This window comes from Seriola lalandi, unplaced genomic scaffold (genome assembly GCF_002814215.2).
Source record: "Seriola lalandi dorsalis isolate HSWRI2012SDOR001 ecotype SW California unplaced genomic scaffold, Sedor1 jcf7180002054574, whole genome shotgun sequence".
In the NCBI taxonomy this organism is placed as follows: Eukaryota; Metazoa; Chordata; class Actinopteri; order Carangiformes; family Carangidae; genus Seriola; species Seriola lalandi.
This window is the reverse complement of record NW_019525127.1, coordinates 872580-891460: the sequence shown is the minus strand read 5'-3', so window position 1 is coordinate 891460 and position 18881 is coordinate 872580. Positions and strand designations below refer to the sequence as shown.

The 18881-nt window shown below is 41.5% G+C and overlaps 1 protein-coding gene and 3 non-coding genes across 4 annotated transcripts; 3 read left to right on the top strand and 1 right to left on the bottom strand.

Moving 5' to 3' along the window:
• Positions 1–923: 923 nt before the first annotated feature.
• Positions 924–16577, bottom strand: LOC111663302 (retinoblastoma binding protein 6). The gene is given in 21 exon segments (XM_023417467.2): positions 924–2840; positions 2843–3162; positions 4616–4700; positions 4828–4898; positions 5022–5656; positions 6321–7947; positions 8103–8198; positions 8379–8705; positions 8800–8854; positions 8952–9009; positions 9204–9267; positions 9381–9754; positions 9870–9973; positions 10356–10528; positions 10739–10881; positions 11023–11119; positions 11267–11355; positions 11500–11541; positions 14184–14223; positions 14453–14552; positions 15402–16577. Coding segments are annotated over 21 exon segments (5334 nt in total). The 5' UTR covers positions 15568–16577; the 3' UTR covers positions 924–2172.
• Positions 16578–17379: 802 nt separating this feature from the next.
• Positions 17380–17461, top strand: trnal-aag (transfer RNA leucine (anticodon AAG)). The gene has a single exon. It is a non-coding gene; the product is annotated as a tRNA-Leu (tRNA).
• Positions 17462–17708: 247 nt separating this feature from the next.
• On the top strand, positions 17709–17790 carry trnal-aag (transfer RNA leucine (anticodon AAG)). The gene has a single exon. It is a non-coding gene; the product is annotated as a tRNA-Leu (tRNA).
• Positions 17791–18635: 845 nt separating this feature from the next.
• trnal-aag (transfer RNA leucine (anticodon AAG)) lies at positions 18636–18717 on the top strand. Its single transcript has one exon. It is a non-coding gene; the product is annotated as a tRNA-Leu (tRNA).
• Positions 18718–18881: the final 164 nt, after the last annotated feature.

Sequence of the window (18881 nt, the reverse complement as noted above, 5' to 3'; positions counted from 1 at the left end):
ACGTTTTACTTTAATTATTCATGTTTGTAAAGAGATGAGCTGTCAAAGACCCTGAAACTCACCACTGTGTCTGAGAAACTGCTTTCGAGGACATACTCCATCCTCTCTGAAAAATCCAGTTATTTCCAAATATATCTGATCGCCCATGTGCTGCAGTACATCTTTGTTCTTTTATCACTTTTATGTGTGGTTCGTGTCTATAGCCTTGTCCCACACACACACACACACACTTTGGGCTTCTTGTGGCAAATATCATCAGCAGCACATAATTAGCAATGTAAGAAGGTTTACTCATTATGTCAATGTTGCTTTAATTGCATTGAAAACCATTATTCAAATCAGACACATTTAATTAAAAATAAGTACACTGAAAGCAATTTTATAAATACTTATATATTTTAGTTAGAACAATACCTGTGTCATGATAGACTGTTGCCGAGATGGGTTTAATCGTTACTTCATTATCACTCACGGCACTATAACCATTATTATGTGTAACATTGAAATAGCTTATAGCCACTGTTGTTTTAATGGGGGGCAGTTATGAGTGTGACAGTAAAATGTTTACGTTACATTTCAGATTAGTGTCAGACCGCTGGCAATTAGAAGCTGAGCATTTACAGTCTTCTATATTTGCATTAATTCAACTGTGTGTGTGTGCACTTATTCCCCACAGCTGAAAGTGACTGAGTTCAGAACACAGGAAGTATTCAGGATTAGTGTTACACTGCGTTTACATTTCAACAGGTATTATCTTTCAGTATCAATGTGTCTTTTATTACTGGTAACTTCTGGTGTCCAGTTCCATATGGGAAGTTGTAAGTACAAATAAATGTACCACTTTAAGGCCCAATGTTTCACACATTGCATACTGAGCTTCATTTGTGTGATCAGTTCAAACATTGATAAACACAACCGAGACATTTTCATGAGGTCAAAACGTTTTAATTAAAAAAAATGGAACAACTTATTTGTAAGAACACTAGTCCCCCAATTTGTCTAATTTCTGTCACATTTCACTTTCACACCATCACACACATTCACTCGCTCACATGATACAGTTACTGCACCTTTGGAACAAAAACATGCTGACTGATTTGCCATCATTAAGAAACACATCCTAGTTTTATACAATCCAGTGTAGCATGAATGCGTTATGGTCTGCATCAACTTTAAAAGGAACATACTGGTAATTTTGCAAGTTTTAGTCCATTAATTACAATTAACATACTGCTAACCATTTCCAAAGGGTTTCATAATCTTCCGAGCAGCTATTGGATTTAATTTCTGTGAAGTTTGGGAGGAAAATTGCTTAGATTGGTAATTTGTTCGAGAATGAAATGAAAATGAATGAATGAATGAAAGGAATTTCATTGCTTTAATTTAAATTTACATTAACTTAGACAAAAAGAAGAGCTGGCATAAACCAATGGCTGCCTAAAAATGAGATTATCAACACTGAAAATGGTTGGCTGTAACGGAAAGTATACAATTTGAAGTTAATGTGCTAAAACATGCAAATCTGCAAAACTGCTAGTGCAGTCCTTCAAAAAGAGCTTACAACAGCATAGCAATGAAGGTTATCCAGTATTTAAGCCTTGAACAGCACAGAGGGATGTGAGCAAAACAAACTGAGGAAAAATTATGTGAAGCAACAGTTCAACTCTATTTACAAATGAATCAGAGGCAGAGAAACAGCAATTCCTCCTCTACAAAGAAGCAATCACATCCCTGAGTACAGTTTGTTACTCCTATCATTTAGATTCACTGCTGTGTGATCAGTTATCATCAAGTCCTTTCTGGCCGGCTATTGATTGATCACAATAGTGTAGCACAGAATCACTCCTGGGGTTTTATTTTTCTTTTCTATTTGACCCAAACTCTCCACAGAGGTTCAACATTTAACTTAAAAGAAACCTCAGCAGCGCTCAAAACGCTGCAGCCCAGACACAACAAAGTACCGTGTAGGTTTGTAGAGCTGCAGGGATATGAAGTGTTCCATTAACAGCCCTCCATCAGTGTCATGGACAGTCAGAGACTCATTTCATTGTTCTCCTCAAGTGGCACATGGAGCAGCATGCCAGTGTTAGCCGATATTTCTAGATACATCATTGCCTCCTTACTAACAAAGAAGGCTACAGATTTTGGCCAGCAGGCTTATCTTAGCCTCTGTTAGCATGGAGCCTCCTCTTCTGCTTTGTCCGTCTTCTGCTCCTCTTCCTCTGCATCTTTGTCTTTGTTCTTTTTGTGTTTCTTTTTCTTGTGTTTGTGCTTATGCTCCTTGTGTTCTCCTTCTTTTTCCTGACCAGTGTGCTTCTTGTGCTTTTTGTGTTTTTTATGTTTCTTGTGTTTCTTCTTCTTCTTGTCTCCCATGGTGGTTGCCGTGTCGCTCTGGTTGCTCGGGGTGGGGCTGTGGGACTGTTGGCTGGGAGACAGACTAGGGCTGCCGCTTCTTCCTCTCTCCGTCTCCGAGCCCTCACCTTCGCTGTAGTCGGGGACGAAGGCGGCCTCGTCCGTCTCACGACCCAGGTCAGAGCACAAACGTTGTCTCCTTGGCTCTGGGCCACGACTCTCCTCTCGTCCTCCTCCACCTCTGCCTTCTGCTGATCTCTCCTCCTTCCCTGTGACTCCCCGCCCCTCCTCTCTTCCACCTCCTCCTCCTCCTCTCCCCTCCTCTCTGGCTGGAGCTCTCCCTTCTTCTCTTACCCCTCTTCCCTCCTCCCTCGCAATTTTCGTTTTGTTTGGTTTGTCAGAATTTGTCTGTGCCACCCTGCCACCCTTACCCTCTTCCCTTGGTGCTCTCCCTTTCCTGTCGTCCCTCACTACTCCTCTCCTCTCTCCCTTATGGCATCCCGGCCTTCACTCCTGACAGGTTTAAGTGCGTCAGTCTGCCCGTCTCTGCCTCGGCTCCTCTGAGGCGGTGGTGAGGGCTCCTTGGGTGCACTAACTCCATTTTCCTGCCCCTCTTCGTCATCCTCTCTCTCCCACTTGGAGCGAGGGGGGGGCTGAATGAGTGGCTCCTCCCTGACCAGGCTGGGTGGTGGGCTGACACTTGGGCTGCGGTCACGGCTGTCCACAGGGCTACACGGAGGCAGCTCTGGCGGTTTAGAGGACACACTCTTTTGGTCTTTTTCTGAGTCCCGCTTTGTCTCCTGAGTTGACCTATGGTTGAGGAAAAAAGTTTATGGTGACTGTGGAACATGACTGGTTACGTACAATCAATCTTCTTCACACAACAAACAATAAGGCTCGGTATAGTTTGAAATATTTCAGTGCTCGTGCTGATATGATACCTCAGTTTTGCTACTAATACCATAATGATACCTTGCTTTGAGAAATATTAACATATTGCTAAAAAAAATGTTTTCCTTGGGCTGCAATTAACAATTACTTCACTTATCAATTAATCTGACGGGTTTTTTTTCTTGATTAATCATTTTATCTAAAAAATGTCAGAAAATCAGAGAAAAGGTTAAAAATAACCAAAACCCCAGGTGATATCTTTGAATTGCTTGTTTTTTTTTTTCAATCAATAGTCTAAAACCAAAAGATAAGGAAAGATCAACTCTCACAGTCACATTATACAAAGAAAAGCAGCAGATCCACACAACTAAAGAAGGTGGAACTAGGCAAACTTTGGCACTGATCAATTAATCATTTAAAATTATTGAACTGATAATCAAAATAGGTGCCAATTGATTTCATTAATTGTTCAGCTCTCTTTCTCTCATGTAACACAGGAAGCCCTAAGGGCCAAGGCAAAACTCATTCAGAACTACTGCCACAACAGAAATCGAATGTGAAGCCAAGGTGAAAAGCCAGCTGTCGTAGAAGGGGTGAGATGTGATATTTAAAAATGGGGATAACGGTGCACATTTTCAAATAGAGACATTTATAGTGATAAACTCAGTTGTTGACATGAAGAGTGCCAAAAATAGTTGTGTAACAAATGAAAAGACAGCTGAGAGATATTCATACCCTGGCTCATTTCTCACCTTCACACAGCTGGCAAAGCGCGGCATGAACTGGTTGCGAATGTTGGATCGTTGGTTTCGGAAAGTTACAGAAGTGATTGTACATGAGTCTCACCAATACGATGTCGGAAAGATGTGTGAGGATGCAGTTTTGGCAAATATTTAACCAGCTATTCTACCGGTATACTGTCCCCTTAAGCTTTCCTCAGATTATAAAGACACACTTCAAGAATTTGGAAAATGCACTTATGCAGTACATGAAAATATGGTTAGCATTTACAAAAAACTAAATGCTGAACTATTCCTTCTAAAACAGTCTAAACAGTAGCAGCTGCAGAGTTTAAAAACTGTTGCACTATTACAGCTAAACAGCTACAGAAAATAAATCGGACCCAAAGCTACTGTTGGTCCAAGCAACTCTACTTTATATGAACTTTGATTCTGTTATGATCCTGAAGGAAATTTGGTTTGCAGCAGGGGTTTAACAGAAAGATCACAAGAATGCACCAATGACAATGAACAACAAAACAGATCCAAAAACATCAAGGCAATGCACAATATATAATATTAAAAATATATGTCACATGTTAAAATGAAAAATAAAAAATGGTCTATTAGTAACACAGACACAACAGACTCACCTGGAGCTCACAGTGTGGCTTGTCAGAGCCTTTCGGCTGATCCTGGGTTTGCTCTTCACTACAGACCCCTCACCGTCTTTGACTGCTGGAACAAAAGGAGGGAGTAGTAGTGGAAACACAGGTTTAATCAATGCATAATTAGATGGCACAAGACAAAATCAAAGTTAGCATCTCTTCACACATGCATGCACTCATACAGTGATTCCAATTACCTTCTCTCTGAGCAGCAGCTGGTTTCTCTCCTGAGGGGACACTCCTCTCTGTTCTGTCCTTGGACACACTCCTGGGAAATAAGAGAATATAATTACACATATTACAACTGTGTTTACAGACAAAACCATGCTTTCTTTCAACCATGGAAATGGATGGTGGTTCGATAAGCAGGAGAGAAACTCAGGTCACCAACCTGTCAGATTTAGCAGCTCTATCTGACCCTTCACCTCTCTCCTTAGAGGACACGCTTGGTTTCTCCTGATGGTCTGGCGGTCTCCTGGTGATGGCTGATTTCTCGGCGATGGTCATTTTATCCAGACAGACTGACCTCCCTCCTGCACTGCCACCACTAGAGTTCCTTCGTTCTGTCCTCATTGACCTCTCTCCCTCGGCATCTCTCTCCGCTGTAACGGCTACTTTCTGTGAGCCTGACCCCGAGACCCTGTCCCTCTCTCTGTCAGAGCCCAGACTTCTGTCTCTGTCTCTTTCTTTATCTCTGTCTGATCCAGAAGCTCTGTCTCGCTCTCTGTCCGGTCCGGAGCTTCTGTCCTGTTCTCTGTCGGAGCCCTGCAGCCTCTCTCCAGCACTCCCTGGTCTCTCTCTGGAGACTCCCCTCTCAGCAGATGCAGACCGCTCCTTTCTTCCAGATCCTTCAGCTGTACTGCTGGGTCGGTCTTCTTCAGAGATGTTAGCAGCAGCTGATCGGTCCGAGCTGGACGTCGTCTTCTCAGGACCCGATGGTGGTCTGTCTGAGCCTGCTGTTTCAGTGCTGCCTTTTCTACCCAGATCTCTGTTCAACTTGATCCTCCTCTGGGTCAGTGGCTTCACCTGAAATTGGACAAAAACACATACGTTGAGGGCATTAAATCAGAAGCCATACTATTTAAGACAATCAACAGAAAATTATCCGACAGCAATTTTGAGAATTAACTATCAACAAAATACACTAAACATTCTCTGGTTCTAGCTTCTCAAATGTGAAGGTTTTCTGCTTTTAAGTAACTGACATGTAACTTATCTTTGGATTTTGGACTGGATAAACGACACCATTTGACACCTATGTCACCTTAGACCAAGGGAAATTTAAATTTCATTCACTTTATATTATAAATATTATCATAAAATCAATCTCACAGAAACTATTATTTAAATCGATTGGAAAAATAAAATTAAACATTAATGAAAACCAGGGCTGCAACTAACATGTCATGTATCTATAAAATGGCAGAATATGGTGAAAAACACTCAAATCACAATTTCCTAAAGCACAAGCTGACATATTCATACAGAATGTTTTGTGTCCAATTTACAGCCATAAAAGAAGCCATATGAGAACCAAGCACCAGAACATTTCTCCTTAAAAATGACTTGATTTTGGCATCCAGAACCAATGGGAATAAAGAGATGACAATTAGAGATTCATCTGTATGAACTGATAAACACATCTGTAAAATCATTCCCTCCCAGAGAACTACTCGAGCAATAGACCCACCTGCAGGTCCATTAGAGGCCTGATGGATCCTCGCTCTGGGTCTCCCCGGCCCATTTCACGGCTCCCTGTTAGGGGAAGAAGACCAGGTCTGTCTGAAGAGGGTGGGAGTCTGTGGAGCGGGGGCTGGTGAGACATGTGCGAGTGGGAGATGACATCACCACCACCCCCTAACCCATCCATCCTCCTCTGCTTCCCAGGAGGAGGTCCAAGTAAAGAGCGGCCTTCGTCTCCCATCCTCCTCCGACTGTCCCCTGGGGAGGGAGGTCGATGGAGGAGTTGTAATCCGTGTTGATGGGGGATGGGAAGGAGTCCACCGCTCAATGGGAGATCTCTCCTACCCCGAATGTCGTGGCTGGGTCGAGGGCCATCATGAAGAGAGGGGTGAGGTAGAGGCAGGCTCTGGGGCAGTGGAGGAGTCTTAAGCAGGGCAGGCCTCGGTGTAGAGCTTTTACTTTTTTCCTTTTTAGGGGCTGTCGAGTTGAAAGTATCTTCTGGCTTGGCTTTAATGGTCTTTAATGGTTTAGCAACAGAGGACGAGGAGGATGAGGAGTCTCTCTTTTTGATCACCACTCCTTCTCCACCAGTCTTTTTCTTCAACTTTTCACTCTTTACCTTCACAGCCTCTGTCTTCACTTTAGCCTTTACCTTCTGACCTTTCTCTTTCTTGGTCTTATCACACTGAGTCTTTGATGGGACCTTGGTTGAGGGTTTAACAGGTGCTGCAGTGCTTTTAGAAGCTGGAGCTTTAGTGGTTGTAGTGCCAGATGGAGTCTTTGAGGAGATTGGAGGCGTTTTAGCAAGTGAAGGGATTTCATCCATTGGTTCATCTCTGACGGGAGTAGCATCACCTCTGTCCACTGACTGATGTGATGGTTCTGGTTCATCTCCAGTCTTCTTCTTATTTTTCAATTTCTTTGTCTTCTGGACTTTAGTACTCGACTTGGTCCCTGATGAGGAAGAGGATGGAGGATGGTGAGGGGGAGCACCTCTCTCTTCTTTCCCTCTTCTTCCTCTCCCCTGGGGTGAGTAATCTCTGGATAATGGGGACATTCTGTCCCTCTCCCTGTCTCTGCTTCCGCGGCCTCTGTGATGCAGTGAAGGATGTTGGTTGTCATAGTCTTTGTAGTATTTGTTGTACCAGTCCGCGTACTCCTTTTCCCACTGTCGATATCGTTCTCTCTCCCAGCGCTCATGGCCTCCAGGACTTGGTGCCTTCATTTCATATGGTGCAATCTCCCGAGGAGGTGGCTTCCGTCCACCGGGGCTGCGGCTCCTGTAGCCACCCGGGGAGCGAGATCGTGACCTGGACCTATAGGGTCCTGCTCCTTCTGCTCCCTCCCAGCCTCCAGGCCGATAGGAGGGAGGAGACCGCGGTGAACCGGAGCGCCGATACCCGTAAGACCTTGAGCGGGAGCGGGACCTTGAACGTGAGCGCCCGTAACTGCGTCCATTGCGTCTGGAATAAGGGGAGCGGGGATAAGACCGGCCATGGGAGCGTGAACGGGAGCGGGATCGACTGGGGGAATAAGAATAAGACCTAGACCTTGATCTTGATCTCGACCTTGATCTCGATCTAGAGCGAGTGTAAGGAGAGCGGCTGAATGGAGACCGACTGTATGACCGGGACCTAGAAAAAGAAATGGTGGAAAAGAACAGAAAGAAACAAAGAGAGAAAAGAAAGGAGATTATGTAAAAAACGGACCAAATGGCTTGAAGGATTATGCATATGTAATTACTGTAAGAACTAAAACCAATTTTGATATGTCATCTTAATGAAGTTACCTGGAATAAGACGGCCTTCGCCTCTTTGGTGGATTTCTGTACTTCATAAGCTCTTTGTGGAAGTCTTGGGTAAATTCATCCAGTTTGGATGTAACTCTGTGGATACAAAGACAAGAACACTGAAACTTTCAAAAGTACTCCAAGAGTTTTCCTCTTACTGAGTTGATAATCCCAACTGTGGGTGGTGTTAGGAATATTCTATGTGTAAATTCCACATAAGCAATCAGTAGCTGCCATAGCTTTTTGAACAACCAAAAACAAAGAAAAGCCACTCACTTGTCAGGTCGGTGCCGCGGTCTGTAGAAATCGTCCTTAGACAGGGGGGGCTGAGATAGGGAGGGTGCAAGGTGTGCTAGAGGGGGCTGGGTACCAGGGGGAACCCAGGGAGGGTTGAGCCCCGGTGGTCCAGGGGCATAAATAGGCTGGGGCTGGTAACCGATGGCAGGGGGAGCGATGAGGCCGGGGCCAGAGGTGTACGGAGGGGGGTAGGGCTGTGGTGGGGGCGGGTACAGGGATGGAGATGGGGATACTGGAGGAACAGGGGCAGGGGGTGGAGCTGTCTGGAGGTGAGGCGGGGGGTGTTCTCCTCTACTTCTGTAAGACCTGGTACAAAGAGAGGGACACCAAGCATTGTGAGGCCGATATAATAGAATACAAACTTTTAAATCGATCAGATACTCCCATAGACGGTTCTTACCTCTCCCAGTGTCTGCCTCCCCCTCTGTGCGAGTGGTGGGGGCGTGACTGGTGACCTAATAGAGCAGAGAGACAGTCTGTTAGCTGCTGAAAGTCTTTCCTTCAAGCTCACTTAAGCTCCTTAAATGATCTAAATTGAATTGAACCTCTTACCTGATGGATGAGGTGGCCTTGCGGGTGGCGGATGGCCAATAACAGTGACATGGTAGCCCTGTGGAAGAAACCACAGTGACAAACATATAGTTACCTCAAAGAGAATTAGATGCTTGTGGTTCAGAGATATGCGGTTATGTGGTAAGGAAGGGTTCGAGCCTGTAAAGTTTACAATAATAATAATAATAATAATAATAATAATAATAGATATCAAAGAAGTACACCATTATCAGGTGATCAAGTTGGACTCACCTGTGATCCACTTTCTGAGGTACCTGATGAGCCTGGAGTCACAGTAGGTTCTGGATCTGTCTCACTAAAACAAACAAGACACATTATGACTAGTAGAAATGGCTCTTCGCTTTTAAACATCACTTTTTGAGTATGTGGTTTCATGTAGGTGTATATACTTTCTTAGTCTAAACCTACCCAGGTGGGGGTGGTTCACCCTGGCTGGTGGAGTGCATAGGAGAATGATGGTCAACAACAAGTGCAGGGGCTGGTGAAGCATCTTGACCTTCGACAGCAGCAGCATGAGGAGGAGTAGGAGCAGAAGTAGTAGTAGTAGTAGTAGTAGTAGTAGCAGAAGCCGGTGCAGGTGCAGGGGGCTGGACCTGTGCTTGAGGGGCAGTGGTGGGTACGCTTGTAGAGGGAGGGTGAGTGACACTGGGCAGCAGTGGGTCCTGCTGTCTCGAGTGAAGAGGCCTGGCCAACTGAGGGCGCGGTGGTGGCAGGGCTGCATGTTGGAGCTGCTTGCGTGCATGTTTGGTGTATCCTGTTTCATTCTTGAAGTTGTTCACAGCCTACAGGACAATAAACAGATGATAAATTATATAAAAAGACATTATATTTTAATTTTGCTTTGAGTTCAAGTAAAATAAACCAAATAATACATCAAAATGGTTTAAAAGTGGTTACCTGTCGCAGAAATTTGTTGGCAATAAGATTATCAGGTGAAACGTCTGACTGTTTGCATGTGAAGCAGATGTGCTCCTCTGAGTCCAACAAGGCAGTCCTGATACCTGAAAGAAACAGTACTCAATTAGTTGAAAGCAATCTTTCATTTGACCAACAAATAAACAATAACTTTAACTTTACATTTCTAATGAAAAGATGAACTTCCCCTCAATCTGTCTAGTCTACATATTTCTAAGTACATCATGTCCAATTCATTGTTAAAACAATAACTTTTCTTTTGAAGCTCAAGATGCTTCAAAGGCGCATTGTCAAAATTATAACTTATGACAATCAAATGGCTTGAAATCATACCAATACACTGTGAAACAAAAGGACAAGAGAATTTTTAGCCCATCAAAAATGAGTCTGAACAAATGTAGCATTGCCTGGGACCTTTGCACATTGAAATTTTTATTACTAAGTAACTAAACTCAAGTAACAACTCACAATCATCGCAGTAACTGTTTCCACAGCAGGGTATAACTACAGCGTCTGTCATCAGGTCATTGCAGATTGGACACAGGAGTTCGTCAGGGATTGGGTCTGAATCGTCCTCAGATGATGACTGGTCATGTGGAACAAACGGAGGGCGCTCCTTCTTTCCTTGTGCATACGCTTCCCTGTATTAACATATTTAGTTTTTTAATTCTGAGGGCTTTGTTACAAGCAAAAAGAAAGCAACTGCAATAACCTTTTCTGTTTATAATGACTTACTGAAGAGGACATGGACATAAAATGGGTTATGACAAATTAAAATATGATCCTACTTAATTAACTATATAAGTATACTAAATAGTGTGTATTTGTGGGCATCCTTGATTGACACGTACGCATCTATTGCAGGTATTGCATATTCTCCGGTGCTGGTTAACATGGCTCCTTTGGTGCCTGGCTCTGCTTTCACCATGAAACTCTGAGGAATGCCCTTGCTAATCCTTACTGGCTTAGGACCCTCCACACTCTTATCCTGGACCTAAAGCAAAACAAAATGACAGACATAATGATCATCACGATTCGAAAACCTAATGTCAGTACTTTCGTAGGGATTACACTCCAATGTAGGGAAAAATTAACTTGGTAGACGATTAAAATTAAAATGGCACATGATAATTACCATCAGCATGGGGCATTGTCGAATGTAGTGACCAGCCTTTCCACAACGAAAGCAGGTATAGTGAGCAGGTGGAGGTCCAACTGCCTTCTTGGAGTAACTACAGAGACAAGTAGAGTTTATGTTTTAAAACTATCTACAGCTAGTGAATGTTGTTCAGTACTGATTCGCGATTTAAACCATTGAACAAAAAAATCTGAATTAAATCAAGCACAAGAGGAAAGTGTGTGCACGTGTGTGTACTAACTGTATTGGGTCATATTCATGGTTGGACTGAGACATCATGGCTTTAATCTTGTCCTCTTCTGATGCATTTGCGTCCACCAGGTTAGCAGTCTACAACACGTAACAAAGAGAGGAGCAAAAATAGAAAAGTAAGACATGAGCTCAAGAAGAAAACTCAAGGGGAAAAAAAGGACATTTGTATTCAACTTAGGAAATATATTCTTCAAGTACAACCTGCATGTACAGAAACATTACCTTGGCGAGTTGGGCGAGTGACATAGAAGGAGAAGAATCAGTCTGCAGGAGAATCAGAGTACAGATATAAAAGGTGTTAACACAATATCTAATTGACATACATCGGAAGAGCCCAGATAGTTCCCCACCAAATCTGTGTCCAGTCCCCTACAGTCTCCATCTAAATCTTTGCACTAAAATCAAGGCCTCCGTCGAGCACTCAAAGCGCATGAAATAATGCAAGTACGACAGTGAGCATTTACATCTAGACATGATTACTACGCTCCTGCACAAACTTCATCCCTCTAATGAGTTGTGACATGATCTGGAAAAAGTTAATGCCGTCAAAGGCTCATCTACAGCTGTGTCTATTAACAGCTGCTTACATGGAAAAAATCTTAACTGCTGGAGGAATAAATTTAGAAATTACCCAAATATAGGAAAGTAATCAACAAAATAGGAATAAATTAAGTAATTTTTAAACAAAGTTTTATCTCCATTAAGTAACCCTACTTTTTAAAACCTGTATTCATGCCGTAAGTAACGTCTTTTCCCATGGCAGGCGATATAAAAGGATTAAGATTTACTGTTACAAACTCGTTCTAAAAATTCGAAATAAAAACACATTTATGACTGAATGGAAATCCTTAAGAGCTTCACACCACTTAACTGCATAAAAATTATGTTGCATTAACATTTAACAAGTAAAGCAAAGTCTTACTGTGACTACTCTTCCATATATACACAAGTCTAGACCTGCTGATATTCTGAGCCTATAACCTCCTACAATGGTAATGTACAAGAGCATCAAAGCTTTCTTGCTATTTGGGCTTCGTCAGCAAGTCAAAATGTTCGCTACTGGCACATCCCTCTATAGAGATCCTACAGCTTCTCCCGCTATGAAGGGAGAGGGCGATTTTCTCAAAGGAATACTTGACATTTAATTTTAGCATGCAGTTTCCTTTTGCCATTTTTGCACTGTCTTGTCGAAAGAGGTTGTCATGACTGTTTGAAACTCATCAAATCAGTTTAAGACTGCTTTCTGTAAACTAATGAGCTAGCAAAGAGTGATGCTAAGCAGTTTCAATAAAAAATATGCAAACACATCAAAGTGTCAAATATATAAAGCTGATACTGCACAAATGTAGAGATATTACTTTAAAATATGCCAGTTGAAAAAAAAAGAACTAACAAGAGCTGTCAAGTATTCCTTCAAATTGTTCCCTGAAACAGCCAATACACCACTACAGAGTGAAGGGTGAAAGAAAGGGATGTCTCTAATGCAGGTCAGGAGACAATGAACCACGAGAATCACGTGTCACGCACGCACAAAGAAGAAAAAGGTCATATTTTACAACAAAGAGGCTGCTCTGCCTACTTCTGGTGAAAAATATCTTAAAAGTAAATAAACAAGCGGGCAGGGCGGGTTGTCCATCATGATATGCAGGGCTCTGAGGAAAGACTGGGTATTGCAGAATGCTGTGGAGGGAACACACAGGGATCTGGTGCAAGCGGTTCTGACACTGAACCACTGAACAACTTTATTGACAGGTTCTGCAGCTTACAGCTTACAGGACACACTACACCAGTATACTTCTCACTGCAGCAACCATGGAAGGCCTCAAAAGATTGACAAGATGTTAACTTTACTGATGTGTCATTGTACTTTGTGATCATGTCACAGCATTATGTCAGTGACCAAGTCACAGCATCTCACTTATTAAAACTAGCTTCTTACTGATGCCCCAAAGCAAAGTTGTAACAATACACTTTGAACTAGTACCTGCTTTTTATCAAAACAGACACTTAAGAATCTGAATTAATTCAAAGCATTTAACTCAGTAGGATGAAATCTGTGAGCCTTTAAGGTTTAAGGGTTATGCGCAGTCCATACGTAAAGCAGAATAGAACATCTTCAGGGTGAAATTGTACAAGACAAAACAAATGACATTGGTAAATGTTATTGCACAACAGATTTGAGTATATTAAAGTTTAGCAGGGTAAGCTTTCAAAATAAAAATCACTGGCGAGTCTCTTCCACCCACACAAACTTAGTCTTGTAATTGTAATCAAAGTTAATTACAATCAATCCCAGCCACACTTTACTTCACTGGGTTCTTAAACCACATAATAAAAATATTTTCACAGAAAATAAAATGACAATGAATTATCAATACAAAAATACCATGTTTTCCTTTTACAAACCCCTTTAGAATACATTTGCCTGGCCTGAAGCAGGCTACAAAACCATTTCATTATGAAATACAGTCATTAACAGTTTAAATGATTTCTCAATTATAAAGTGGCAACAGTTCAACAATTGGTCAGTTCAGAGCATTCAAAAACAATGGTGGCTAGTCTGTTGTTTCTCTTATCAACCTCATCTCATTCAGCCACAATTTAAAACTTTAATCTGCTAGTTTCAAAACAGAAACAGAAAACCAGGTTTGTTATAGAGAGAAACAACAAACTACTTTAACTGTGGTGACTCCAGGAAACCCTCCCCAAAAAAGACATCATATAACATATAGAGGTTGAGATCTCAACACAAATGTAGCCAACACACGGTGAACAGAAGATACACAGAGCTTGATCATTGTTGACAGAATGTTTTCAAGAAAGGTGACTAAAGCCAGAAAGAGGGGGAGAGAGTGATAGGTGAGAGGAGGAAGAGAGAGTGTTGTTTTTGGGTTTGTTTTACATACGGGTCTAGACGATCCCACCACAGCTGTGTCAGAACGATCTCTGCAGAAACAAACACGGGGTGGAAAGAAACAATCAGTTAACATAACTTGGCAGTCAACTGTCCTCACCAAGGACAGGATCAAGTTTTCAACTATAGCTGTCAACTAGACCTTTGATCTACATATCAAAGAAAACTATAGGAATTGTAATGTAAACTAATAATTCAAAACTGTAAATGATTAGTAACTGTACTGCTCAATAATGATTTCAGTGATAACATTATACATACACAATGAACGTCCTGCCAGCAGGTTTTACTCCACCAATTGGAGTTCGGCGGACAATCACGGACGAGTGTTTCGGGATGTGGGCTTCATCATCTGTGTATTCTACAAAACACAAGATTAAAATCAACAGAGGTGAAACAAATACATAACACAATGACACCTAAACAATATTGCCAACATCCATTCAGTAAAATACATGGCATCTATGGACCTTAGGTTCTTCAACTCCAAACCAGGAGTTGTGGGTGGGTTAATGACAACTCACATTTTCAAGTAAAGCTGTGAAAACACAGCAGTACAGATAAGATCATTTGAACTGGATGATAAACCCCCCAACCTCTGACATTCAGAATTATATAAGTAGAGATGTTACTAATGATTATTTTCATTATTAATTAAACTGCTCATTATTTTTTCAGTTAATCGATTGTATATATAAGAGATGTATGACAGAGATAAACAGGAAAAATATTTGCACAGCTAGAATCAGAATAAGTGGCAATATTTCACTATTTATGCTTGAAAAAAGACTGAAATGATAATCAAATGTAATAGTTGCTCATTCTTGTTATGTCAATCGACTAATCTCCTAACCCCATCTAAAAAACAAATAATGTAGAAAACAATTCATAGATCATTAATAGTTACAATAGTCCTTAATTGCAGCCCCTTGGATGTGACCACAATAAATATGAAATGTATATGTATGTATGTATGTATGTATGTATGTATGTATGTATGTGTATATATATATATATATATATATATATATATATATATATATATATATATATGTGTGTTCTAACCCATTTTCCAGACTCAGATATGGTGATCAAATCTAAAGGAGGCGAAATGTAGACGAAAAAGTCTGTCTATCCTTTATTGATATCCTCAAAAATAATGGATGACATGTGTGTCACACATTTTGTAATGTGTCAGATGGTAACATACCTTCTCGAGTCTGCGCGTTGGTAATCTGCAGGTCGCAGTCTGTGGCCTTGAGGCGCTCACGGGCCATGATCTGCCTTTTAAGCTCGTTGAGAGTGATATGCAGCCCATCGAAAGTGACTGTGTTGTAGTCCAGTTTGGAAGAAAACTTATAGTGAACACACGACATTTTTACAGGTCTAAGCAGTTTAGTCAATCAAGCACAAGGAAAAAACAAAAAACACAGGCCTGGTATGGTAACAAAATAAAACAGCGTCAACACTGAACACAGGAGGCTAAATCTGGTGACTTTAATAGGTAAACCTTGTTTATATGCGCTGAAACACTGTGGACAAAGAAAGGGCTAAAATGGGGAAGGGTTCAGCTCGCAGATGGCGACAGAGTCCTTGTTATTGCCAAAGAAAAATAATCGAGGTGTGAGGCCAGAGCGCCATTGAGCAGCGCAGTTTGCCTCGTAAGTTCTTTAAAGTCCGATAAAACACAACAGGATGCCACGAAATCCAAGGGAGTCCATGAAGCACAGTGTAAATCTTTTCTTACATGGATGTAAAAGAGGGCAAGTCCGTTGTGAATTGTCCTTAGTGGAAAGCCCGGGCCGCCGCGCTGCAAGCCGCTAGTGAAGCTAACAGCGGGCCTGGGATTCCCTCAACATCAGTCCTTGTGGTAATATTTGGCCTTTCTGAAAGAGTCCTTATTTTTCCAAGTCACAACAAACACTACCGAACCACCACAAAGTCCACAAAACTGTGTGAAAGCTTCCGCAACGAGTTCACAAGATATACCGAAGTTAGACCTCAAAAATAATAGTTTTGTAAACGTAATCTACCGTATAAATGTCAGACTGGCGAGTTAGCTAATGCCAAGGCTAACATGCTACACCTCGAGATTAGCTAACGCTCCCTCTCCGTTAACAAGAGCCAACGGCCACTGCTCAACATTGCTACGCTAACAATGCTAGCCAAGTTAGCTGTCGAATAATCTAACAAAATCCACAAGTTACGCAGTCAAAACGCAAAGGTTCCTCTTCGGTCGAGGTCCTTTTCCACTGTGAAAGTGTAAAGTTGTGTGTCCGGATTATTCTTCAAGTTAAATCCATAAAATCCTTCTCGGTGATCCAAGCTGCTCGTCCCCTCGCTGTTTCATCAAAATGGCGCAGGACGGAACCGGATGTATCCAGGGTTCTTCCAAAGAGTAAACATGAAAACAAGAAGCCTGTCTTCGCTCTTCTTCAAAATGGAAGCCCTACTTCCATCAGAACAAGAACAACACTTGGTGTGTCCCCCCCAGCTTCCCACTTTATATTATCATTTCAGATTTTCTACACTTTTTGAGCACTATAAACACTATAAAATATACAAATATTGTAAGAATCCCAAAACCATGAATATATGTAAGCAAGTGTAAATTTACATTATACATTTTTGCAACAAAGTATTATAAACATTTAGGCAATTAAAAATCTCCATGGTAAGTAAAACTGCTGCACATTTACATGGACATGAAATCTAATAACTATGTGCAAACATGAGATGTTGCTTGTAAAAAATTAAATTAAATAAAACTCTGAAAACAAATTATCACCCCACTCTCAATCACAATCATTTGAAATTTAGGCAGTAATGTTGCTGGCAGAACACCTGACCTCAACCCTAGATTGTTTGAGCTCCAGACCATTGCAACTTCTAGAAAGCCCCCTGTGCTAACCTTGGTGTTGGTGTTAGCAGGGCAAGGCTTTCGTGAACTATCTTGTTTTCCTGGTGTTCTTTGGCTCTTCGATTGCGTTGTCAAGGAGCCCTGTTGTACCTTCAGGGTCGTCATCTGTGATAAAAGGCGAATAAAACGGAAAATGTAATAGTTATTTGGCATAAAACACTGTTTTCACATTCACCTCTCGTGAATATAACTCATATTTCCCAAATGAAGGAGACTCCACACTGCACATGTATCGACAATAACAAGTTGCTTTAACTATAAGGCCAACGGTAGCGTGGCCGAGCGGTCTAAGGCGCTGGATTAAGGCTCCAGTCTCTTCGGAGGCGTGGGTTCGAATCCCACCGCTGCCAGGATTTTGTCAAGAATCATGCTATAACAATATCGTAAACCATATTACGTGCTGAATATATGATTGAAACTGTAACTACAACTGTAAAATTATCGTGCTCTCAGTAGACGTTGAAAATTGTAGAAAACTTTGTATGATCAATATAGAAAATCTGACCATTTCCATCATTTCATTTATTTCTTATGTCAAATCCCTTCAACTCTCCATATAAACCAATGGAATTTAATGGTCTTTTTCTAAAGGTCTGCGGTAGCGTGGCCGAGCGGTCTAAGGCGCTGGATTAAGGCTCCAGTCTCTTCGGAGGCGTGGGTTCGAATCCCACCGCTGCCAGGGTTTTATCATGTAAATTCCCATAATACAAACACTACCATGCTGCTAAATACATTGACATGAGTGAAAGTGGGTCGGGGTAGGTTTGGGCTTGTACCATGCTGTTGACAAAAGCCATTGTGGAACAGGGTTTAAATGGGCGTATTGAAAAAGTATAATGCAACTACGGTATATGATGGGAATTACAGGTCATATGTATCATATCTTGGGTGTTAAAAGGGACAAAGGATGATCTGCAGTTCACCTCAGGTCTTAGCAGCATTTTAGTGTTTTCAGATCATTGGTTTTACGGCCTGACCAACTTTACTGTATTTGCGATACAAAACAATACAATATCAACCCCATTTCCAGATGCAGCAGGCAGCTGCTTTGTTAAAAAAAAAAAGCTGTGATAACTCTACTGTACACTACCTGCCCATAACCAAATGAAATAATCATGGTGAAGCATTTAGCTAAAGATCCAAATATTTCCCTCACATATTGGTGGAGACCAAGATTTATGGATTTAGGAGATGAGTGAGAGATGATTGTGCTGCCTCCAAATTGCAAAAGATTCTTAGTATCAAGTAGTTTTGAACATTAGGTTTTTCATTTCTATGAGCCCAATTTTTTCATCAGCTTTTTGCTATTTTGACAGAAATTGGCCTGCATAATGACAATATGCTGATTTAGTATGTGTCAAGTGCACGTTACTATTTAATAAATATTTATTCACTTATTGACTCAATGAATAAATCAATCAACTGATGCATTTTAATGCTTAACATAGCCAACCTTCAATCCGAATCTATATGGAAATCATACTGTATTTCTGATGAATATAATTTCCAGGAACTTCATTATAAGGTAGCGTGGCCGAGCGGTCTAAGGCGCTGGATTAAGGCTCCAGTCTCTTCGGGGGCGTGGGTTCGAATCCCACCGCTGCCAGGGTTTTATCAAGTAAATCTCAGAAACTATAACAATCACTAAAGTCAACTCACTTGAAATTACATGTGTGATTAATATAGTTCATACTTAGGTTGTGAGTGGAGATGGGTTGTCTTTGAAACTACAATGATGGGTTTGTTGTGTCATATATTCAAAGAACATAA